This window comes from Astatotilapia calliptera, chromosome 8 (genome assembly GCF_900246225.1).
Source record: "Astatotilapia calliptera chromosome 8, fAstCal1.2, whole genome shotgun sequence".
Taxonomy (NCBI): domain Eukaryota; kingdom Metazoa; phylum Chordata; class Actinopteri; order Cichliformes; family Cichlidae; genus Astatotilapia; species Astatotilapia calliptera.
Genome location: NC_039309.1, coordinates 1,622,514 through 1,646,687, shown reverse-complemented (window position 1 = coordinate 1,646,687; position 24,174 = coordinate 1,622,514). Strand labels below are relative to the sequence as shown.

The 24,174-nt window shown below is 44.0% G+C and overlaps 2 protein-coding genes across 7 annotated transcripts in view; both read right to left on the bottom strand.

Annotated features, from left to right (window-relative positions):
* Window positions 1–66: 66 nt before the first annotated feature.
* Window positions 67–15,921, bottom strand: dpysl4 (dihydropyrimidinase like 4). Of its 2 annotated transcripts, none has more exons than XM_026177814.1 (15): window positions 15,364–15,921; window positions 11,118–11,206; window positions 9,056–9,240; window positions 8,816–8,980; window positions 8,637–8,698; window positions 8,477–8,557; window positions 5,463–5,531; window positions 5,250–5,370; window positions 2,597–2,753; window positions 2,083–2,224; window positions 1,871–1,955; window positions 1,197–1,282; window positions 935–1,114; window positions 650–815; window positions 67–549 (listed from the first exon to the last, which is right to left on the bottom strand). In XM_026177814.1, exons 1-15 carry the CDS (start codon window positions 15,628–15,630, stop codon window positions 458–460), a joined length of 1,947 nt encoding a protein of 648 aa, XP_026033599.1. In that variant the 5' UTR covers window positions 15,631–15,921; the 3' UTR covers window positions 67–457. The 2 variants fall into 2 exon arrangements, with proteins under 2 accessions (XP_026033599.1, XP_026033600.1); XM_026177815.1 differs by lacking the exon at window positions 15,364–15,921 and adding an exon at window positions 13,348–13,478.
* A 2,655-nt stretch (window positions 15,922–18,576) lies between these two features.
* Window positions 18,577–24,174, bottom strand: part of jakmip3 (Janus kinase and microtubule interacting protein 3) — a 41,119-nt gene continuing 35,521 nt past the window's right edge. For 2 of the 5 annotated variants that reach the window (XM_026177809.1, XM_026177811.1), the window contains exons 17-23: window positions 23,219–23,278; window positions 22,900–22,965; window positions 20,989–21,057; window positions 20,579–20,656; window positions 19,975–20,205; window positions 19,829–19,894; window positions 18,577–19,606 (exon numbers count right to left, since the gene is read on the bottom strand). In XM_026177809.1, the coding sequence (XP_026033594.1) occupies window positions 19,388–19,606; window positions 19,829–19,894; window positions 19,975–20,205; window positions 20,579–20,656; window positions 20,989–21,057; window positions 22,900–22,965; window positions 23,219–23,278 (789 nt within the window). In that variant the 3' untranslated portion in view covers window positions 18,577–19,387. Of the gene's footprint in view, window positions 19,607–19,681; window positions 19,742–19,828; window positions 19,895–19,974; window positions 20,206–20,578; window positions 20,657–20,988; window positions 21,058–22,899; window positions 22,966–23,218; window positions 23,279–24,174 lie in introns of all 5 variants that reach the window. The other 3 variants (XM_026177812.1, XM_026177813.1, XM_026177810.1) reach the window with 3 other exon arrangements.

Genomic DNA, 24,174 nt, shown 5'->3' with positions numbered 1-24,174 from the left:
GAGTTAAATATATATTTATAATTTTAATAAATGACAAATTAAAAAAGCATGAACATTTTTTTTTGTATCGAAAAAATATTGAACCGTGAATTTTGTGTATCGTTGCACCCCTATTGTTTAGTAATTTGCACTCTTAGTTGTACTTGATGCTTTTATATGCTGGAGTACTGCTATCTTAGAAACGTGAAGTAGTTCAGTGTAAGCAGGGCTTACTGGTATTTATCGAGTTGCATTGCCATTTTCTACTAGCTGAAATACTACAGCTTTATAAAAGTACAATTAGACGACTCAGGAGCTTTCAATTTAGGATTTAGTAGTTTAAGATTTTAAGACTAGCTGTAGGGTTGTTTGGAGGGTTGCATTTGAGTTCATGATGAAATATTACTATTATGAAGCGCTAGTAGTCATTGTAAGGACTGTTGGACAGTCTCACAGCGACTGCTTCATTCTTCCAGTTTTAGGATAATGACGTAATGTTGGATCGTCCACCAGGAGGTGCCACAATCCTCTGAGTAGAGCGCCGTGGTATGTGGTCATCAATCTGAGTTCCTGGACAGAAAAACAAGAAGATGATCATTTCAGTGTCACTGTTATCGTGTTTTTTATTGCTAACCTTACACTGGTCAGATTATTGACCAGAAAACAGCACCTGCGAGGGTGAATCCCGACTGGTGGAGATTTCGGGGGCCAGTCAGGTTTTTTGGACATGGGGGCCCCCTGGTGGTCGGGGTGGGTGGGACTGATTTAGTCATGCTGATGACATCATGGACTGGACCATCGTAGTTTCCACGGGGGACACCGCGAGTTTCGGCCATCTGAAACGGGAAGAAATAAACCTCCAGATTACTGGATCATTTAGCCTACTGGACAGGTGGAGGCTGTTACCATGCATCTGTCACTAACTACCTCTCAGCGGCCGCTAACTGCCGGTTACCTTGCTACGGGCTTTGATTCTCTTGTACACGATATCAGGAAAAGCCTTCCTGGGAATGAAGCGTCCTGAACCTTCGGTCACGTTGAGTTTTCCGTCCTCCAGAAGAACTCGTCCGCCGCTGATCACCACCGATGCCACTCCCCGAAACTCCAAACCCTCAAAGATGTTGACCTCTAGGTTCTGCACACAGGAAACTGATCATGATGAGAAGTTTTGAAGAGGTTTGACCCTAGATGTAAATGATTTATAGCGGTGTTATTACCAGGTTGTGAGTGTTTGCAGAAACGATTCGTGTCTCCTTCGGATTCCAGATGACAATATCAGCATCAGATCCAACAGCGATCCGACCTGAGTGTACAGAAGCATCAATCCTTAAAAACAGCTAATGTTTGGGGAAGAAAGGGCTGCAAGACTTTGTAAGATTGTTCTTCAGGATGGCCGGAGTGTTTTGTGATGTAAAGCCGGTATGTCCTTGGACTGATCCAAAGAATCTCTCTTCTCTGTGAGTGTAAAGAAGTTTTAACCATGCCAATCTCTGAGATATCGAATTATTAAAAAGAGCAATTTTAGCAATGTATCTCAATTTTTCTGGATGAAAAAGAAATGCTGCTGTAGTAAATGAAAGAAATTTGTCAGCACATCTCTTTGGGCTGTAAGACATGCTTGTGTAAAATCTGGTAACTTGTTGTCCATTGTCACTGAATTGTTTATTTATTACGTAATTACTTTGACCTAGTATGATTCATTAGCAGCAAAAGTTGTATATATATTTATTCACATTTTTCAGTGCCATCCAATGAGGTGGCTTGGAGTCTTCACCTGGCCTATCCTATATTTGACACCCCTGAAATTTGTCCTCTTGTCCCAGAAACCTGTCTCCAGTATTTATCTGGTGTATTTATCCTTTACAACATTTACCTGTGACTGACGTCATACCTTTTCGTGGATACATGCTGAAGAGCTTTGCAGCATTGGTGCTGGTTACTGCAACAAACTCATTCTCATCCATCATTCCAGTGGCCTGAGAAACACAGTGGAAACAGCATGAATGCTGGGACTCACAGTAAAAGCAGAGAGATGGAGATCAGGAGGAGAATCAGTACATTCACACTGATGATACCATGAGACTGAGGGTCAAGTTTTCTTACCACTGCTCTGTCCCAGACCACAGACATCCTCTCCTCTATGCCATTAGTTCCCTCTGGAATCGAAGTGAAGTTGTCTTTACCAACAGCTTTCTGAGCGGTGGAAAAGCTGGCCTGAGCGCTGGAGGTTACTTGGAGGTCTCCACTGGAAAACACACAGCAAGCACTTGTAAGGGTCACCTGTGACATCTCAATGGTTCAGGTGAGGGGTAGTAAATGGCCTGTATTTGTATAGCGCTTTACACAACCAGTCATCCACCCATCCACACACACATCCACGCACACATTCACACACTGGTGATGGCAGCTACATTGTAGCCACAGCCACCCTGGGGCGCACTGACAGAGGCGAGGCTGCCGGACACTGGCGCCACCGGGCCCTCTGACCACCACCAGTAGTGAAGTGTCTTGCCCAAGGACACAACGACCTGTCCAAGCCGGGGCTCGAACCGGCAACCTTCCGATTACAAGGCGAACTCCCAACTGTTGAGCCACGATCGCCCCATGAAATGCTTACCATGCTAACAGGGAGGTCAAGTACTGCGGAGTCGAAGGATCAGGGTTAAGGGGCGGGCTTGTGACGAAGGCAGCAGCTATGGCCCAGTCTTTCGACCAATAATGGGAGCCGTCGGTAGCCAGGCCAGCTGTGATTGGTTCCCCATACACCACCATGCCTGAGGACAAAGAAGTTCAACTTTAGGGCACCAAGTTGCTTTTAAAGTATCAGTACCTGAGGCTGGGGGTGTTGTTTATGGTAACAAGTTACCCCAGAGCTGTGTGCAGTCTGTCAAAGTAAACTGGCTTAGGTGACCCCTTTCTCTGTATGACTTGAACATGGTGGTTAGTTCACCAAATGAAAAGCTCAGACAGCTCGACATCCAGTCCAGAAAAATGTAAATGTTGTGTTTCAGGACAGCTGGAAATCCAGAGGCTCCTGATCCAAGCCACAGGTGCGGCCAGCGACAACTCTAGAAACTGGCACCAAACTACTGACAGTCCAGAACAGTCACTCAGACCTCTCTCAGAGTCCAGGATTCCTGCGTGAACAGGAGCAGAGGGTAAGTGGCTGGTTTGGCAAACGAAGGAGCCAAATGACCAGATATGGAGGAAGCCCAGCGTCACAAACATTCAGAGACTGCCTTCTTCCAGCATAAATAGGAACCGGCTAACAACAAAATCTCTGCTAGGTGTATTAATCAGATTCTGACCTGAGAATGTCAGAATCTAAGAACAACCATACCTTCTGACCTGGGTGATAGGTAGCAACAGTGGTACGCCAAAGGCTGTCAGGAAACTTGTTTTGTTCTTTTGTCCATAACAGGGCTGCTCGAGTGGCCCTCCAGATCCTGCGGCAATGACGGACATGAAGTTGAACAGAAGGAAATCTCACCTTCAAAAGTTGGAAACAGACGTAGCCCAGAGACACTTCGAAAGATGACAAACCCGTAGCAGAAGATGCCAGCGAATTGTGAGCAAATTCGATCCAAGAAATTGGTTGGCTCCAAGTTGCCTTATTGGAGGATGCAAGACATTGAAGAGCAGCCTCCGGCTCCTGACGTGCCCTCTCCACCTGCCCTTTAGTCTGTGGATGGAAACCAGAAGACAAGCTCACCTGCTCGTCTCTCCAGACTCGAGGTGTAAATTGTGGGCCACGATATGACACAATGTGTTGAAATATACCGTGAAATCGGAAAACATGGTGGACCATGGGGTTGAGCAGCTTCTAGCGCAGACTGGAGTTTGGAGAGGGCGAAAATATGTACAGCCTTTGAAAAATAGTCTATGATGGTGAGAAGGACTGTTTTACCCTCCGAGGGAGGCAGACCAATGATGAAGTCCACTGGGATGTGAGACCAAGGTTGTTCCGAGGTTGTAAGAGGGTGCTGGAGGCTGGCTGGAGGTGAACTGACAGATTTGTTTTGAGCACACAGAAGACATGCAGAAAAATGCTACCAGGCTTCTTTGATCAAGGACGGCCACCAGAAGGAGCGTTGAAGAAGAGTGATAGCCCGGTTCTTACTGGGATGGCAGGCCAACTTAGAGGAATGGAGCCAGTGGATGACTCATTAATGGATGTTGGATGGAACATACAGCCGGTTGGGTGGACCGCCACCTGGATAAAATTCATCCCTTTTGGCAATTCAGATCAGTGACTTCATCTTGGAGGTGAGTGAAACTCAGAGAGAAAATCGGGCTTTGCATTCCGAGAACCTGGTCGATGAGTAATTGTGAAATTAAAGCCTGGGAAGAAGGCCCCCCTGGATTGAAATCTAGTTATCATCTCAGTAGACAAAGGAGAAACAGTTCAGGAAGTTACGGACCATGTGAAACACAGATGGTGCACAGATTAATCCAAAAGGCATTACGAGGTATTCAAAATGTCCTAAATCTTTACTAAATGCAGTCTTCCACTCATCCTCTTCTTTGGATGCAAGGTGTTTCGCAGTTTAAAGAACACCGTTGTGCTCTGTGGGAATTCAACATTCAAACTTGATGTTTTTTAAGTTTTGTTTTTTCTTTTGTTATTTTAGTTATATTTGCATGTTTGAAATAAAATAAAAAAATAAAATCTATCTAAAAGGGAGATACAGCAGTGGGGGGAGTGGATATTTGTTTTGGATGGTGATATTATTTAGACCTTGGTAACTGAAGGACAAAGAGACTTGTCCTTTTCTCTACAGAAAAGAACCCTGCACCTACAGGAGAAGTGGAAGTGCAAATGTGCCAGCTGTGAAACCCTTGGTAATATATTTTTCCATTTTCAGGTTTGGTGAGACTGTAACTATGACTTGTAGGTAGCGAAGCTATGGGAAGAAGGTCTATTGCACATTAGGCCAGATCTTTACGAAAAAACTGAACAACAGATCTGGGGCTTCACTGGGGCTCTGCCTCCCATTCTACTTTTAAATACTCTAGGAACAACAAGTAGGCCTGCAGTGTGAGAGCAAAGTGCTCTGATAGGGTGATATGGTACTACAAGGTCATTAAGATAAGATGGGGCCTGATTATTTAAGACCTTGTAGAGATGGGTGAGCCGGGAAACAGAAGGACCACCAGCTGAGCTCAGCATTCACCCTCTGACTCTGAAGGCTCAGGACCCCAAATAAGGGTCTGAATGAAACCTGTTAAATCTGGATTAAAGGCCAAAAGGACGAAGCTGACGCCCTCACCTTTCTTCCTGGCTTTGGCGATGACATCAGCAGCAGATTTGCTCATTACCTTGGTAATGTACAGCGGGCAGTTGGACTGTTTGGCAATGGTGATGGCCCGATACACTGCCTCAGTCTCTACCTGAAGCACACACAAAAACACACATCAGAAATATGCAACATGCCAACACATCAGCCACAATCTGCACAGGAGTGTGTCTCAGGTGTGCGTACCTCTTCTGAGTGCGATATAACATGTCCTTCAGGTCCAGTAATGCCAAGACAGAGAAGCTTCTTCTGCTCCTGAAACAAACCAGTATATACCAGTTAAAACATATTTACACCAGTTAAAGCCTCGGGTAACCAAACAGTGAAACTGAGCATGAACCTTATTCTCCAGGAACAGGTAAAATGACAAAATCAAAGGGTGTGAGTCTGTTTGTTGTGTTAAAATCTCTCTCTGCCATGTCATTAGAGGATGTCACATTCTGGCAGGAGGCAGCAGTGTACCTACAAGCTATTTGTGAACCACACGCAAACCATAGTAGTGGTTCGCTGCAGGGTGTCAGACCAGAGACACCCCAGCTTTAAAGGCTCATTATGGTAATGGAAGCTGTGAATGTTGGAGGAACTGTGGCTATGACACAGCTCACCACTACCATCCAGTGGCTTGCAAAAGTATTCGGCCCCCTTGAACTTTCCCACATTTTGTCACATTACAGCCACAAACATGAATCAATGTTATTGGAATTCCAGGTGAAAGACCAACACAAAGTGGTGCACACGTGAGAAGTGGAACGAGAATCATACATGACTCCAAACATTTGTTACAAATAAATAACTGCAAAGTGGGGTGTGCGTAATTATTCAGCCCCCTTTGGTCTGAGTGCAGTCAGTTGCCCATAGACATTGCCTGATGAGTGCTAATGACTAAATAGAGTGCACCTGTGTGTAATCTAATGTCAGTACAAATACAGCTGCTCTGTGACGGCCTCAGAGGTTTGACCCATACTCCGGAGCAGTAGGAGGCGGTAATGCTCCTTTTTGTTGGTTGCCAACCGCCGTTAAACACGAAGAAGAAGAAGAAGAAGACGGCGGCGGCGGCGGCAGCAGCCTCAGAGGCCGTCTAAAGGAATATTGGGAGCAACAACACCATGAAGTCCAAAGAACACAGCAGACAGGTCAGGGATGAAGTTATTGAGAAATTTAAAGCAGGCTTAGGCTACACAAAGATTTCCCAAGCCCTGAACATCCCACGGAGCACTGTTCAAGCCATCACTCAGAAATGGAAGGAGTATGGCACAACTGTAAACCTGCCAAGACAAGGCCGTCCACCTAAACTCACAGGCCGAACAAGGAGCTGATCAGAAATGCAGCCAAGAGGCCCATGGTGACTCTGGACGAGCTGCAGAGATCTACAGCTCAGGTGGGGGAATCTGTCCACAGGACAGCTATTAGTCGTGCACTGCACAAAGTTGGCCTTTATGGAAGAGTGGCAAGAAGAAAGCATTGTTAACAGAAAACCATAAGAAGTCCCGTTTGCAGTTTGCCACAAGCCATGTGGGGACACAGCAAACATGTGGAAGAAGCTGCTCTGGTCAGATGAGACCAAAATGCAAAACGCTATGTGTGGAAAACTAACACTGCACATCACTCTGAACACACCATCCCCACTGTCAGATATGGTGGTGGCAGCATCATGCTCTGGGGGGGCTTCTCTTCAGCAGGGACAGGGAAGCTGGTCAGAGTTGATGGGAAGATGGATGGAGCCAAATACAGGGCAATCTTGGAAGAAAACCTCTTGAAGTCTGCAAAAGACTTGAGACTGGGGCGGAGCTTCACCTTCCAGCAGGACAACGACCCTAAACATAAAGCCAGGAAACAATGGGATGGTTTACAACCAAACATATCCATGTGTTAGACTGGCCCAGTCAAAGTCCAGATCTAAATCCAGTCGAGAATCTGTGGCAAGATCTGAAAACTGCTGTTCACAAACGCTGTCCATCTAATCTGACTGAGCTGGAGCTGTTTTGCAAAGAAGAATGGGCAAAGATTTCAGTCTGTAGATCTTCAAAGCTGGTAAAGACAGACCGTAAAAGACTGGCAGCTGGAACTGCAGCAAAAGCTGGTTCTACAAAGTATCGCCTCAGGGGCTGAATAATTACGCACACCCCACTTTCAGTTATTTATTTGTAAAACATGTTTGGAATCATGTATGATTTTCGTTCCACTTCTCACGTGTGCACCACTTTGTGTTGGTCTTTCACCTGGAATTCCAATAACATTGATTCATGTTTGTGGCTGTAATGTGACAAAATGTGGGAAAGTTCAAGGGGGCCCAATACTTTTGCAAGCCACTGTATTTTGGGATTGTAAGAATAACTACTGGAGAGATGTCCATAAAGTGATGCAAAACATCTTTAGTACATATTTAGCCTTTGATTTCAAATCCATATTTTTAGGACACATAGCCTCAGACATAAAGTGTATAGATAAATACTAACTATGTGAACTGCTAGCTGCAAGTAAAAAGGCACCGACCAAAAGATGGCTAACATAGGATCCACCAACATTAAACAGCTGGATTGATGTAACTTTTGAGATGTATAAGATGGAAAAGATAACTTTTTTAGTGAATTTTGAGTATGAGAAATTTGTAAAACACTGGGGAGAATGGCTCCGCTATGTGATGATATTCATCATTGAAGGAATGGTTGTTTAAATTTTTGTTTGTTATAATAACATGTACTAATGCTATGTCACCATCTGCTACTGAGTGTGTTGGCTTTGCAATTGCTCTCTCTCTGGATAGTTACAAACTGTATCTGTCTTTAGATATGTTTGTTTGTGTGCTTTCTTTTCTTTCTCTTTTTTCGTACCTGCTTGAAGAAAAAGTACTTGAAGTGATGGCGGTCACCCAGACTACTGTACATATATGAGTCTTAGAACAAAGGAAGCCATCAAATAATGTACATTTTATTTCATGCATAACTTCAATAAACACTAAAAAAAACAACCTTTTTTTGCTTCTGACTACAACACTTAATTCAGTTCAATTTTGTTTTATTTACATATCGCCAAATCACATCAACAGTCACCTCAAGACACAAACAGTTGTCTCCAGCTTCTGTTTGCATTATGCTCATCCTTAGTTTGGACTCATTTAACTGATTCAAGCCAACTGTGAAACACCAACTTTCAGTTTTCTGCTCTTTATTAAATGAACAGTCAGAGTTTTGCTCAGTTACCTCATCAATGATGTCACCATTCTCAGCATGGACCTGCGCGATGGCTCCGAGATCACGGAGGACACTGAAGGCCTCATAGAGCTGAAACCATGACAACGGTAAAATGAAAGCAAAACTAACAAAAAGAAACGATTAATGAGAAGTTACTCTGTCTGCACACCTGAGAGTCGGAGCTCTGGTACTTATCTTTGTAGGCCATGAAGAAGAGGAAGGAGTTCACACCTGAAACACAGAGTACTGCAGTTTATACTCAGCCAGACTACAGTTCACCCTCTGTGTCTTGCGATATCTGACTATAATTGATAATGAGCTTATTGATTATTGCTTGGCAATCTTGACCTTTGTCCTTGACAAGTGTCTCCAGCTCCTCGTACAGCCCTTCGTGCCAGCGGGTGATGTCCACATGGAGGGAGAAGTCGCAGCACGCCCTCTGCTCTGCCGCATCTTTCCACTGGTCAAATGCCGTTAGTAAACTAGTCCCCGGCTCCACCAGCACGTGGTCCACTGCCAACACAACCAGCTTACCGTTAGCACATCACACTGAGGCCAGATGGTATTGATCGAGTATTGGTTACTGACTAATGGTGGTGGTTCCTCCGGACAGGGCGGCTCTAGTTCCCTGGTAGAAGTCATCTGCCGGGTTCAGGCCTTTCTGCGGTGAGTACAGGTTTGTGTTGGCGTCGATTCCTCCAGGGATCACCAGCTGACCATATGCGTCCACCGTTTTCACGCCGGGCGGGACAATCAGGTTCTCGCCGATCTGTCTGATCAGGACACAACAGGAAGTCCGAGGTGTCATTGGTGTAATTATCGATTAGAATGTTCACTCGACATCTGACTATAGGAGTAACCTGATGAAATATACTTTGCTGTGTTGTACCAGTGCTCGATGAAGACCACTAGTATACTTCCAGCAGGGGTGGGGAACGCCAGGCCTCGAGGGCCGGTGTCCTGCGGGGTTTAGATGTGTCCTTGATCCAACACAGCTGATTTAAATGGCTACATGACCTCGCCAGCATGTGTTGAAGTTCTCCAGAGGCCTGGTAATGAACTCATCATTTGATTCAGGTGTGTTGACCCAGGGTGAGATCTAAAATCAAGGCCTGGAGTTGGACACCCCTGACTTACAGTAAACCGGGCTTTTGGATTTTCTCGTTTTCACTTCTGGTAAGATGAGCAAGCAAAAGGTTAAAAACAATGAAGCAGATCTAAGAACACCCTGGGAGAAGACGACTGGAGCTCGGGATGGCCAAAGAAGAGAAACCAGCACCTCATCTCTGACTTTTTTAAAGATGAGGAAGCAGATGAAGGACTGCTCTGTCAGAGACTGAGCTGTGATTGTCTACAGCTCAAGATGATGCTGATTCTCTGAAGTAAAGAGAGTTTAGGAATAAAACTTTGGAAGATAAACTTTTGCTTGAAGACGTCATGAAGAACACCCTAAAGCTTGTAAATTGACTTTTCTACTCTTTCTGAGCACTTTAATCCTTTTTTCTATGTAACATTTACACACATTCATACTCCAGTGGATGCATCAGAAAGCAGATGGGGGTTGATATCTTGCCTAAAGCATGCAGGCTGGAGCAGATGGGTATCAAACCACCAACCTTCCAATTAGTAGGTGACCTGCTCCACCACCTGAGCTACAGCCGCCTCAAGTGGCAGAGGCTGAAGGACCAGATGTGCTGGTCTTTGGATAAAAATGGACAAAAGAGCTGCTCAGTGTGGAGAGAGCACCACGACGGGATGGGGAGATGCTTAGGCCACACTGGGAAGGTTGATTATGAAGATTCTCAAACACAGGGACAAAGTGAAGGCGATTCACACCGACCACAAGTAAAAACCTGACACCCAACCAGTGAGATTTTAAAAGTAAATTAAATGAAATAAAGATTATGTGTGAAGAACTCAGTGCGGTCCAAACAGCTGGAAACCAGTTTTCAGATGCAGCCTTTAGACTGAAGGTCAGTATGATCCAAATTCTGCTGCCTATCACAGACATACGTGAGCAATGACTCGGATGAGAACATCTGGTTTGACACAAAGATCCAACCGTTTCAGGAAGAGCTCAGAGAGACGCAGAGGAAATGATTTGTTAAGAAACTCCACTGAAGCTGCCTCTCCTGCTCTGAATCCAGGGTGTCAGCATTAGTACAAACGTGAACAAATATCGATGAACTTTCAAGATCACAGTGAAATTTGGTCTTCTCAATGACCAAATGCCCCCCACTAAAAAAAACCAACTAATTACAGAAAATACACTGCAAATGCTCCATCAGAGGAACCAATAACCCCAACATATACCTGAAACATTGACCTTTTTGAGTCAAAGAAAACTTGGTTTTAAACATGAAGGGCTATGTTGTTCTTCAGATGAGGAAAACGTTTTTTCTTCAGTGAATTTGCGTGTTTCGTTTGCCATGTGTGGAACACGAGGACATGTTTGTTCCTCTTTAAATCAGAATGATTTGCTCGTTTGTGTTGTTGTGTTTGCACATCTCTGTTGCTTGTGGGGCTCGCACACAAGAATTTCACTCGCATGTGCTGTGCCAGTGTGCCTGCACATGTGATGTGACAATAAAAAGTGATTTGATTTGATTTGATTTGATTACATCAGTGAGAAAAAAGAGAATATATTTACTTGATTGTCCCATCCTCAATATAGATATCAGCGTAGAACGACTGGTCGTCATTGACAATCTTTCCTCCTTTGATGATCAGACGGTCGCCCTGGAAACAGAGAGGATGGTGCATAGATCATAGGAAAGAAGCTTCTGACTGCAGATTCAGACGGGGTCGACGGGAGAGGTGTGGCCACCAAGCAAGTTGAGAACGCTTTCTTTGAGTTAGCTGGATCAGAGTTAGCAGCTCCCACCACATTATCATCTTTCTGGTAATTCTGACTCTCTGCTTTAGAATTTAAGCCTGCTCATGTTTAAAGAGGCATTTCACAGGTCACGTGACTCTTCTTCCTCACAAAATGATCCTCGTTCCGCTTGTCCTTATTATGTTGGGGATGGGGCTATCTCAGCTACCGTTGGTCAGGAGGCAGGGTCACAGTTTTTATTTGATTCCTGATGTTTTAGTTGTTTCCTGCCTTCCTTGCGTCCCCTTGTAGCTTCTGATCTAGTCTTTATCTCTGTGTTTGGCATCTATGTTCTTTCCTGTTTTATTTTGATAGTCTCGTGTCTTGTATTTATTTTTACTTTGCATGTTACAGGTGTTTCCCCTCATTAGCACTCGGTGTGTCTGTGTGCATGAATAACATGCCTTTGCCCTCAGTCACCTCCTGAGTGCCCTATGCTGGGCCGTGAATATTTATAATATTCATAACATATAAAAATGTATATTATATGATGTCATATTACACATATACAGTTATTATCCATGTGAGACGGGTAAAAACGAGTCTCCGGTTCTGAAGATGAAGCCGGTGTTTCTCTAGATTAAAACGGAGGCTGTGCTCTGTATTTACCCGTTGTCATGGCAAATCCTGGACGATGACCTCAGAGTGGACTGAACTCTGATCACTAATCTCAGCCGATTATCTGCAGTCACAGTTTTACAGATGTGCATCGCCTCTGATGAGGTCCCTGATTGGAGGAGTAACTCAAAGAAAGCCTGGATTTCTTGAACTTGAACATCTGTTTGGTGCAATCCAATCTCGTGATACAACACAGATGGAGGCTGCCACCCCAACGTCACCCACTAGACCAGGGGTCGGCAACCTTTCTGATGATGAGTGCATCTAAAATTTCCTCAGAAGTCAACGTGCCACATGATTGCATTAGCATTAAATTTAATAACGCTCTATATGAACAGTTAAACACTATATAGAACAACTTTATAGAACCATATTTGTTCGCAGATGTTGGCAGCTGTCAGCGAACAGTTATCGCTGTCTACATGTTTTTAATGTATGCTAGCATCATTCAGAGCCAATCAGCTTTTAGCTGATGGTGACTGCACACCTGACCTTACAAAGGGAGATAAAGCATGTGTGAGTGCTGTAAACACTGCGGTCAGACTGTAAACGAGCTGCTGTGTGAATAAAGTTTATATGAAGCAGGAAGTAAAGGAGGTAAACTGGTGAGCACGGGTTTTATCAAATATCGAGTGTTTGAACATTAAGGCCAGCTGTAGTTTCCTCCTGTGGCCTGCAGCCTTACTCGGGTTTATCGCACTGAAGAAAGAATAAGAACAAAGAACAAATATACGCTACGTGGCTCAAAGTGGTGAAACCGCAGTCCTGCAGTTTCACTATACCAACAAATACATTTACAGAAATAAAGTCGCCAGTATGGAGAAATATGAAAACACAGCAGATTAGTGTTTTAAACTAAAACACTTCAGACGCTCCAGCCGTCTGAGCTCTGAAAGATCTGATTGGTTAGTGCTGGTGAGTTCATACCTGCTGATCTCTGCTCTGGAGCAGGTTGGGTCTACAGCATCAGTTACCATGGTGATATACCCTGAATTACCTGGATAGACCAAATGCTGCCCCTCCCACTGCCACAGGTGAGCAGGACGGATGAACTGTTTTTAAAAACACGCGTAAAACGTGGATCCTGTCACCTGACAGGTGAACTGAAACAAATCGAACCGTGCTGTGCCAGGACTGGAACTGGCTCAGGTTTTAACCCGTGCATTTTTATCGACCTCCCCTGAAGGCAGCGTGAAAAAAACCTGTCAGCATCCGTGACCTCTGCAAACCGAGCCAAGCCGAGCCAGGCCGAGGTAGACGTGTCTAATCAGCCCCGCCCCGCCCGGCCCGGCTCGCTTCCCAGCCTCGGTATGCTTCTGACTGACCGGCGGAGCCGCAGCATCACCGGTTGGTTTGCCCCGGCTCGGCCCGGCTCGGGTGGACCTACCGCGTGTCTCGCGCTGCTCTTCTTGGCCTGGAACGACATCCCGATCGATCTGTGATCAGCTGATTGATCCGCTCACACACGCACACAGACACAGCAGCTATTGTTGCGCCCGTCGACACTGACGTCACGTTTCCGACAACACAGCCTGACACAGCTTCCGGTGGGAGCTTCAAAGTAAATCTCCCGAACGTGTCTTCTTAGAGTAATCAGAGTAAGAGTACGAGTATTGGAGGCACATTAAGAAAATATATATTTTATTGATCATTTTTTGAATAAAGTCGAAGTTTCGAGATGAGAGTGGAAATGTGGAGTTAAACGGCTGCTGTAACACACTGAGGCGCTCATAAACAGCGCGGACATCAGGGAAGCTGCATCCGTCGCAGGAGTGGATCTGAACAAGTGAAATCGTTGGTCAGATGCCAGGTTCTTGCAGCCTCGGCAGTCAGTTTGCGTTGAAACAACGGTCATCTCCTCAGAATGATGTCTGGTTCCAGTTCAGACTAACAGCAACGAGTCAAAATGATCAAATGCTTTAAAGTGTTTATAATGTTTTAAGTGCTTTAAACTGATTTCTCTCCGAGTCCACCTCGAGTCTATGAACTGAGCAGATGCTGCTGTGTTTTTATTAAATTAGGAGATCCGGTGACTAAACAAAGAGCAGCTTCAGCTCAGCTTGAACTTTTTCATCAACATCAACTTTCAGATATTTAAACTCCTCAGGTTTTAGAGCAAATTAACAGCCTTTTATTCTGAAAGGAGATTAGACCTCTCGTGGCTTCTGATTGGCTCTTAGTGTCAACTAGTGGTCACAGATTTATTGAGTGATGTGAGTTGGATATTTTTTATTTGGATATAATTACACACAGTACAGAACAATAACACTCATGCTGCATGGCTGCACTGTCATTTAATCCTTTTAGTAGAACTGTACGCATACTTTTGTTTATTAGTCTGTCTATTTTTATTTTATTGTTATTTTATTCTGTAGAATGAATCACGAGTGAAAGCATGTAATAATGCACGTGTGCTAGTCTGCTCCAATTTCTCTGTAAGTACAACGACAGTAAAGGAATCTTTATCTGCTGAGGCCTGAAGGATCTGTTTATCCTCACCTTCATCTGTAGTTTGACTCTTAGTCCACACACACACACACACACACACACACACACACACACACACACACACACACAGAAACGTTTCGTCACTCATCCAAGTCAACTTTTGGAGATGTGTGTCTGATTGATATGCTGCTGATATCAGACTGATATTTCCTTACATGTAACAAGTAACTCCTCTCAAATACCTAAATATACCACACCTGAGTGTACCTGCTGCTGAGCCTTGTTTCAGGTTCTCAGTTCTTTTAGTTTTTAGTCAGTACTGTAGGGAGCGGCACGAGGATTCCCATCCCTGATATTTAGTTCGGTATCGTACTAAAATATAGCATTACCCAGGGAGGTGTTACTGTAGTACGCTCAGTAATCACAGTACAGTGAATGAAGTCTTGAATTATTTATGAGATGAGCGGATAGAAGAAACAAATCTACAATCAGCCTCTAACTTCTGAGAGCAATTAATCGTTGTGATTTACTGCACGAGGGATGAGAACGTGATGTAACAGACCTGTCTGCTGTGACCGTGGGGAGGATATGAATTGCTGAATAATTATTTTAAAGTGAAACTGAATCGTGAACTGTGTCTGTGACATTTCATTAGAAACCGAAGTGGAAGGAAGAAAAACTGGAAATGAAGTGAAGTCTCCACAGCCTGGGGTCACACTAACCGTATGCCCATGAACTTTGTAATACGATACAAAGTTGTTCCAAGCCGTCTTATCAATGATGTGTCACATGACTATACTTATCTGTAACAAATGACTGAAGCAAAATAAACACTCACCATCTGATGGTCAGTAACTCTGAGTTGTGTGAAGGTTGAAAGGTGAGATCAGCAGGATATGAGCATTACAAGGATAAACAGAACTCACATTTTCAATTCACTAGAAATAATACAAACCTCTCTCTTGCCACAATTTTCCCGAGTGTGTCCAGATGTGTGTCCTCTTCTGGCGGCGTGGCCTCCATCTCGGCTGTGGGTGCAAGTGGCTTGGCATCGCTGCGGCCGCAGACCCAACGACTCAAAGTTCAGTGTCTTGTTCTCGAACGCTCCCTCGACATTGCAGAACATCCCGCCATACTTCATCCGAGGTCGAGGAGAGTCTGAGCCGAGCCGCGAAAGGAGAGAAGAGCAGTCGTCCTCCGGGGAGCACCTCCTCTCAGACATCCTGGAGAGATGTGACCTGATCAGAAACAAGCAAGAGAAGAAAAGGAGGAGGAGGCGGGGAGGATGAAGATCTCAGACGATAAACGAACCGACAGGATGTGGAGGAGGAAGAAGGGAAGAAAGGAGGTCATGGGCCCAAAGTAAGATTAAGAGGGAGGAGGAGGAGAACACAAACCTTCAACCAATCAGATTCACAGGTCTGTCCTTTGTCTCCTTTTCTCTCTCAGGAGTTCATCTTTATTGCTCAGCATACCCTCACACCTCCTCACTCACTGATATCTCTGACTTTATCAGCTTAGAATCAGACGAAGGTCGTGACCAACACACACACACACACACACACACACACACACACACACACACACACACACACACACACACACGTCAGTGCTCATTACTGCTGATGCTCTGAAGTTGCTGCAGTTTGAACTTGATTTCTTTGCCTGTCAGATTTAGTCCATCTAATCACGCGCACACACACACACACACACACACACACACACACACACACACACACACACACACACACACACACACACACACACACACACACACACACACACAGCCAGTGAACTGTAACAAAGTCTGTAGTTCATGCCCATGAAGCTTTCCTCTTTGAAAATGAAGTCAGAGTATCTGCAGGGCGACCGCAGTCAGAAAGTAAACAAAGGTTGTAACAACAAACATCAGGTTATTGGATGATCCAAACACAGTAAAGAAAAGGCATTCTATTCTATTCTACTCTAGTTTTTACTTCCCACTGTCACCATTGATGCTTATATAGGTGCTCTGACTAATTTTGTGTCGTCTTTACCTTATTAAAGTATATTTAGTTGACTGTTGTTGTGAATTACTGGTCTTTGAATGATGCTGAACTTATTTGGATTGGATTATTCTGGTGAAAATGCACTTGGACTCAATAATCCAACATAAGCAACAAAACACAGACTGCTCCTTGTTCGGTTTCCATTTTTAATCGCCAACTCTTCAGATGTTCAGTGTTTAGACTCACAGCAGGGATAGAAAAATATCATCTGGAATAATAAAAGTACAACAGCAGGATGCAACTTTTAAAACAACAGATTCTGATACTGCTTCATTTGAACACTGAGGATAACTCAGAGAAATGGTAAATGGTCAAAATGACAAAGTGCAGAATTTGAAGTCAAATACGGTTGCTGGCAGAAACCCAAAAGAAACAAAAGCTTTAAAAATATTAATGTAATGTAGGTATTAACCAAAATACAAAGTCTTTAGCTTTTTTATAATTAAACTTTTTATTTAACAATATCCGGTAACTTCAGTGTAAAGTGAAAAGGTGCATCATTTCATGTAATACTAATTAATCATATATTATATATTGTGATATAGTTTAGTTTTAGTTCTGTGACATTATTTAGATATGGATTTAGGAACAGAAACATATTGGGAGTCATTTCCAGGACCTAAATCCAGGATATCTAGCACCTCAAGGTCAGAGACCACTGCTGTGCTTCTCTCCATCAAATTAAACACAGTCTGAACCTGGTTTCTCTGGACCTCATGAACCTGGTTTGCCTGCACCTTATGAACCTGGCTTGTTTGGACCCGGTGAGACTGGTTAATCTAGACCTCCTGAACCTAGTTTGTCTGGACCCGGTGAACCTGGTCTATCTGGACCTCATGAACCTAGTTTGTCTGGACCCGGTGAACCTGGTTTATCTGGACCTCCTGAACCTGGTCTATCTGGAACTCCTGAACCCGGTTTGTCTGGACCTCATGAACCTAGTTTGCCTGGACCTCATGAACCTGGTTTGTGTGGACCTGGTTAACCTGGTTTATCTGGACCTCATCAACCTAGTTTGTCTGGACCCGGTGAACCTGGTCTATCTGGACCTCATGAACCTGGTTTGAACCTGCCAACACGGACGATGATGCAGTTCTACACTGCAATCATCGAGTCCATCCTCACCTCCTCCATCACCGTGTGGTACGCTGGAGCCACTATCAGGGACAAACAGAGACTGCAGCGTGTTGTGCGCTCTGCTGAGAAGGTGATTGGCTGCAGACTCCCATCTCTACAGGACCTGTACACCTCCAGGACACTGAGGCGTGCAGCTCGGATCTCAGCTGACCCTTCTCACCCTGGACACAGTCTGTTTGACCTGCTCCCCTCAGGCAGGAGGCTCCGGTCCATTCGCACCAGAACCTCTCGCCATAAGAACAGTTTCTTCCCCTCTGCTGTTGGACACATGAACAATAACCGTATGACTGTTCCCACCACTAACACATGACCCTACGCTGTGTTCACTGCATCATTCCATGTTTGCACTGATCACCACCTGCACTCATGTATATATCATGTATATATCATGTATATATCTATCTACTTAGCACTTTTAATTCTTATTCTCATTTTTATTTTCATGTCTATTTAAGCTTAATTTATAACAATATGTCTGTGAAGGTTCTCAGTCATCCAGGTCATCGTAGTCAAAGGAGCTTGCAAAGAAAAGCGTCTGGACTTCTTTAAGTTGCTTGAAGACGTTTCACCTCTCATCCGAGAAGCTTCTCGGATGAGAGGTGAAACGTCTTCAAGCAACTTAAAGAAGTCCAGACGCTTTTCTTTGCAAGCTCCTTTGAGTATTTATAACAGTATGTTTGCACTGAAGCACCGCAACAATTTCCTAATGTTGTAAACCTGCTCAACATTTGGCAATAAAACCCTTTCTGATTCTGATTGCCTGGACCTGGTGAACCTGGTTTGCCTGGACCTGGTGAACCTGGTTTATCTGGGCCTCATGAACCTGATTTGTGTGGACCTGGTTAACCTGGTTTATCTGGACCTCATGAATAATGAATGAATGAATGAATACATTTTATTTAAGAAAGCGCCTTTCAAAACACTCAAGGACACTGTACACAAGCAATAACAACAACAAACATAACAATTTACAAAATAATAATGATAAAACGTTGAGCAAATAGATCAAATAAATTAAAGTAGCAGGATGGAAAGATTTATGTGGAATAGGCTAATGTGAATAGGTGAGTTTTGAGTCTGGACTTATATAGAGGAATGGAAGTGATGTTCCAAAGTCGGGGGCAGAGCAACAGAAAGCCCTGCGCCCCACGGTGGCTAGTCGGGGGGGAAGGGATGGAAGAGAAAGAGAGGAGGAGGATCTGAGATACGGAGAAGGAATGGTGATTTGAACCAGGTCAGAGAGGTATGAAAGTGAGAGATGATGGGTAGCCTTGAATGTGTACAAAAGTATCTTGAAATCGATGCAGTATTTAACCGGACGCCAGTGAACCTGGTTTATGTGGACCTGGTTAACCGGGTCTATCTGGACCACTTCACTTCACTCTTATCTCCTAACAGACCTCCTGACATTGTGGAGGTCCTTCTTCTGTTGCAGACGAACCAGGTGTGACCTTAGCTCTGTGAATAAAGCGGGAGGAGCTAAATTCACTGTCTGCTCTTCAGGTGGAACAGCCAATCAGAACAAAGAATTATTGAACTAAACTTCTGTCAGGCTGGTTTCTGATGTTTTATGTCTAGTTCTTATAGAGATTTTGCTCTTCAGCCTAACTCTGCTGAGCTCAGGTTCAGCTCTGTCACAGGTTACTGAACCAACCCCATCTGACAACTTCAAAATCAGCGACCTAAGCTAATCATATAGGGTGTCACCTAGTTTAGCTAGTAAGAGTCCAACACCAGTTTGGGCCAGACTCTTTTACTTAGCTGAACATCAGCAAGCTGAAACGAAGCCATCAGTCATTGTGAGACAGCACAGTGGCATTCTAGGAACGTGTAACAGGATAGTTTGAGAGCCAGCTGACAGCTGGGCTCTGCTCTGATTGGCTGGCAACAGAGAACCCATAGACCCTCGGTTGGTGAGCTGCTGGTTCCAGGAATCCTTTCAGGTCCTCCTGGTCTGATCCAGACTGAGCTGACCTGGCCACTCAGCTGCTGGACTGTGGTGGTCTGCACACACTAAAGCAGAGCAAACATTTTACTACACAGAGATCCAACAGGTAAACTCTGCACACCTGGGAAAGTGTGACCAACCTGCTGCTGTTAGGACCATAGGATGAAGGCCAAAGAGAAGAAGAGAAACAGGAAAAGGAACTGAAAGAAGAAGAAAGCAGTGCAGAATCTGTCGATGTCAGAGGAAGCAGTTTTTTACATACATGTTTCTGTTCGATTTGTCTTTACCTTCTCTTCCAGCTCTTTAATCTGTCGTTTCTGTGCTTCTATAAATTCTTCCAGCTCCTTGTTCCTCTGACAAACACAACATCATTGATTACAGACTACAAAGGAGAAATCATAATAGTGTACCTGTGCTCATTTCAGTGGTTTACCTGTTGGGTGAGCTGCAGTAGTTCCATCCGCTCTCGAAGGATTTGGGCATCTCTCTCTCTGAGCTCACACATCACAGTTCGTTTCCACTGGTCCATGGCTCTCCTCAGCTCCTCTCGCTCTCCCTCTGTCAGACTCTCAGACAGTCGACCCTCCATCTTTAATCCCTCTATCCTGGATTCCTCTTCCTGCTGCAGAGCCTCAAACAACATGGCCTCCAGCTCCAGGATCCTCTGGATCAAAGAAACATTTTTGCGCTGTCATTGTTGTTGCTCAATCATCCAGCTAAGGAAATCCCAAAATGTTGATCCTGTTCATTTGGATGTTTTCAGTGGGAGAAACGTTTTGTCACTCATCCAGGTGCAGGTTTCCCCAACTTTATAAACAGGACATTTGCACAATGACTGAAACGAGCACCACTGAACAAACAACGGGCCGTGAAGTCATTTCCTTGATCATTAATATGCAGATTGTCATGGCCATAGATTGACAACCATTGATCACAGCCCACTGATCAACGGGCCAATGATATCAGAACAGGCTCAAAGACTTGCTCTCAGTTATTTGGTTGACCTCTCCACAGTACAGGTTCAGCTATTCACTGACCTTATGGGCCTGATCCATCGACTGCTTCCTGTAGTCCAGCTCTTCATCCAAGTAACCTTTCTGCTTACTGAACAGCTCCTAGAAAACAACAGCATCTTCACTGGCACCACATTTATTTACCCCAGACAACAACTTCCCAACATGGATACTGCTGCTTTACAAACCGCTAAGGCCTTTTAATGTTTTCTGTACAAACAGACTCCGACATATGAAAGAGTTGAAACTAAAAGCTTCCTGTCCAGCTCGCGATCACCACGCTCTTCTTACTGGACCGACTCACCACAGAGCACTTATTTTAGCCTCATAATTCAGATGGATCTAGTGTCATTGACCAGACCACAGATCAGATCACATGATTTCAGCAAGTAGAAAAAAGTCCCAACAGAGACCAGATACACTTTGTCTTTCACCTTCTCACTCTCGATGTCCAACATTTTCTGCTGCAGGGCCGATTTTGTCACTTCAATGGACTCCAGCCACTGAAAGGGGGTAAAGAGAGACAGGTGAGCAGACAGGTAGACAGAGACAGGCTGGTCGTAAAGCAGATATTGATTGTGCACTGTCTGTCCTCCTCATCAATCCAAGTTCATCTTTAAATTTCTGTGTATGTTCAGCTTTATTCACAGAGTTCACACAGATTTGTGTGAACTGTTTCTCACCTGAACTCGTTCATCCCAAACAAACAGTTTAGGAGCCTCAGGTGACGCATATGAACAAACGACGAGGACCGGGCTGTGTCACGGGATACTAGAGTATACTGAGTACTACTTTTCAAAGCTTTTATTGACCCACAGATGCTGGAGAATCTGGGAACCTCATCAACACTCAGCATCTTTAAATCTCACCTAAAGACTTGTTTTTAAATGTTTCTGACACTTTTCTGTTTTTCTGTATCTTCCTGCAGTAGGGCTGCCACAAACGATTATTTTGATAGTCGACTACTCACCGATTATTTTTGCGATTAGTCGACTAATCAGATCATCATCCATTGGATGTAAAACGTACAGCTTATTGCACCAGCAGCATCTGCTCTTATATAACTATCATTAGCTTACAGCTTTAAGTGTGTAAGGTGCTAACTAAAAATAAAGACAAGATGATAGTTTATTATATTATTTATTATATTATAATTTTAATGAAATTTGCAGATTGTTTCGGTGAAGTTTAATAAACTCCTTGCTATCTAAAATATAACAGGACACCGGAGTAAATTCTGGAGCATCTCACACTTCTGATAATCAGCTGTCTGCTTGACGTTTATTCAGCTGTGTAAAAACTTTAATCTCAGCCAAACAGATTTACTCAGGAACAAATAAAATACTAAAAAAAGCCAAACAATAACATTTTTAAGTTATCTAAGTGACTTATATATATTTAACCTGAGTAGTGAAAGACGGCGGTGGGTTTGAAAACGATTTGCCGGGAGTCCGGTGTTCTCACGGCTCTAGTTAGCCTAGCCCCCGGCTAGCTATCGAGCTAGTGGGTAACAGACGTCTCCGAAAACGTCGGAGCGCTTTTGAAAATATGTGGTGTCCTGATAAACTGAGCAGATATTTGAGGTTTACACAGCTACATTCTTGCCTGAAAATATGTTAAACGTTTATTTTGTGACCCAGAAAGAATAATAAGAGTAATATTAAAACTAGCTAGCTGCTGCCATTGTTGGAAACTGAGCTGGGCTGCGCTATGAATTCTGGGACACAGCTTCTTCTTCTTCGGGGTTTAACGGCAGCTGGCATCCTTGTACATGCAGTGCTGCCATCTTCTGTTTCAGTCCGTTATTACACTCTTAAATCCTGCCACTTATTCCTGCGTCTTTTGTGATCTTACAAAGCTTCAAACGACGCGTCGACTATTAAATCAGTCGTGACTAGTCGACTAATCATGGCAGCCCTATCCTGCAGACATGCAAAGTACCTGTTGTTTGAATTTATTCTAGTCCATTAACAAACACATGATGGTAAGAGCCAACTTAGCTGGTGTTCATGTTTCTTGAATCACATGGTATTTTTGCATGTGCACACATTTCATATTGTTACCTCGCAGAGACAGAGCAAACAACTTTGTGAAACAATAGCGACGAGCTGTCTGACTGTTCACCTGATACCTGCCGAGATCAACAGCAACTTTACGAGATCGGACTGATCTTATGTAAACTTTGATGAGCCGTCAGTTATTCCACGTCCTCAATCTCACTATGCGAACCTGCTTTTTCCCTGTGCCAATAACTCTGAGAGGTGCAAAGAATAAGAAACTTTATCTGCATCCTGTCAGAGAGCAGAAACCTCAGCTCTCTGAGAACTGACAGGTGGGACGCTCACCTTTTCTGCTAGAGTGAGTACCGTCCGGGCATGTATTACCACCACCTGCTCTTCATTGGACAGATTCTACAGAAAAACAACATGTCAGCAATATATAAACAACACGCTCAACATGGAAAGTATTGTTGTCCCGACACAAACTCAGATTTATTCACTGATCATCAGAAAGGACTCACTAATGAAACAGGGAACGTGTCACCACGGTTACTAAACAGCATGTTTACAAAATGCACACATTCAACACACGTGAAGCCACAAGCGGATTACATGGATCACATGTTTCAGTGACACAGACATGTACAAAATAAATTCAACATACACTTACGGCGTTATCTCCCAGAATGTCCAGCTTCTTCATCAGCTCACTCATCACAATGTCCTGATCGGCAAATCACAAAAACAACCATTACACAGTGAAAAAATAAACACACACAAGTAGACGGCAAGACACAAAAGCAAAACAACTCAGTCACAATTAAAAGCTAGAGAGTAAGGATGTGTCTTCAGATGGAGAGACCCTAATTTGAAGAAGCAAACTGTTCCAAAGTTTACACACAGCAAAGGCCCCTCCTGTGTTTCAGTCAGAAGCAGCCTTCAGTTTATAGCATGAGATAAAGATCAGAGAGGTACGGCGAAGCTTATCCACTTAGAGACTTAAAAACAAGCAATAACATCTTAAAATCAATTCTATAACGTGCTGGAAGCCAGAACGCAAACAAGCCTAGACGGGGAAATACGGTCGCGTTTACGCCTGCCTGTCAGGAGCACACGTAAACACGCGAGAGCTGAAGATGAGAGAGCTGCTGCCAGGTCTGGATCAATTACTCGCATTAGCTACTCACTCGAAGCCTTTAACAGCAGTTTCTCAACATGAAGAAACATCAAATAACATTCCCAGAATTTTGCAAAGGCAGTTCTGCTTTTCCCAGAGGGTCAAGGTCACCCTTAAGAGAAGAACGAGGGTCAGAAGGTCCACATAGGACAATCTCAGCTTTTTGATTGTTCACATTCAAAACATTTAATGCCAGCCATGATTTAATATCATGAAGACAGTCACGCACACTTTCAAAGTCTGTAGAATTCTTTTTAAGAGGAAAGTAGATTTGTGAATCATCAGCAAAACAGTGAAAAGAGAATCCATATTTTCTGAAAACAGAGCCTAATGGGAGCATGTGAAAGGAGAAAATGCTGGGCCAAGGGAGGATCCTTGAGGGACTCCACATGGATGGATGGATGAACCTGACAGAAAACATTCTGCTGCTTAAATAGAATCTA

Coding starts and splice junctions, on each gene's coding strand:
- dpysl4 (XM_026177814.1), bottom strand. CDS start 15,630: ATGTCTGAGAGGAGGTGCTCCCCGGAGGACGACTGCTCTTCTCTCCTT. Junction 8,558..8,636: donor ACCAGAGCTCCGACTCTCAG/GTGTGCAGACAG, acceptor TCATGGTTTCAG/CTCTATGAGGCCTTCAGTGT. Junction 2,754..5,249: donor CGCCAAAGCCAGGAAGAAAG/GTGAGGGCGTCA, acceptor CTTTGTCCTCAG/GCATGGTGGTGTATGGGGAA.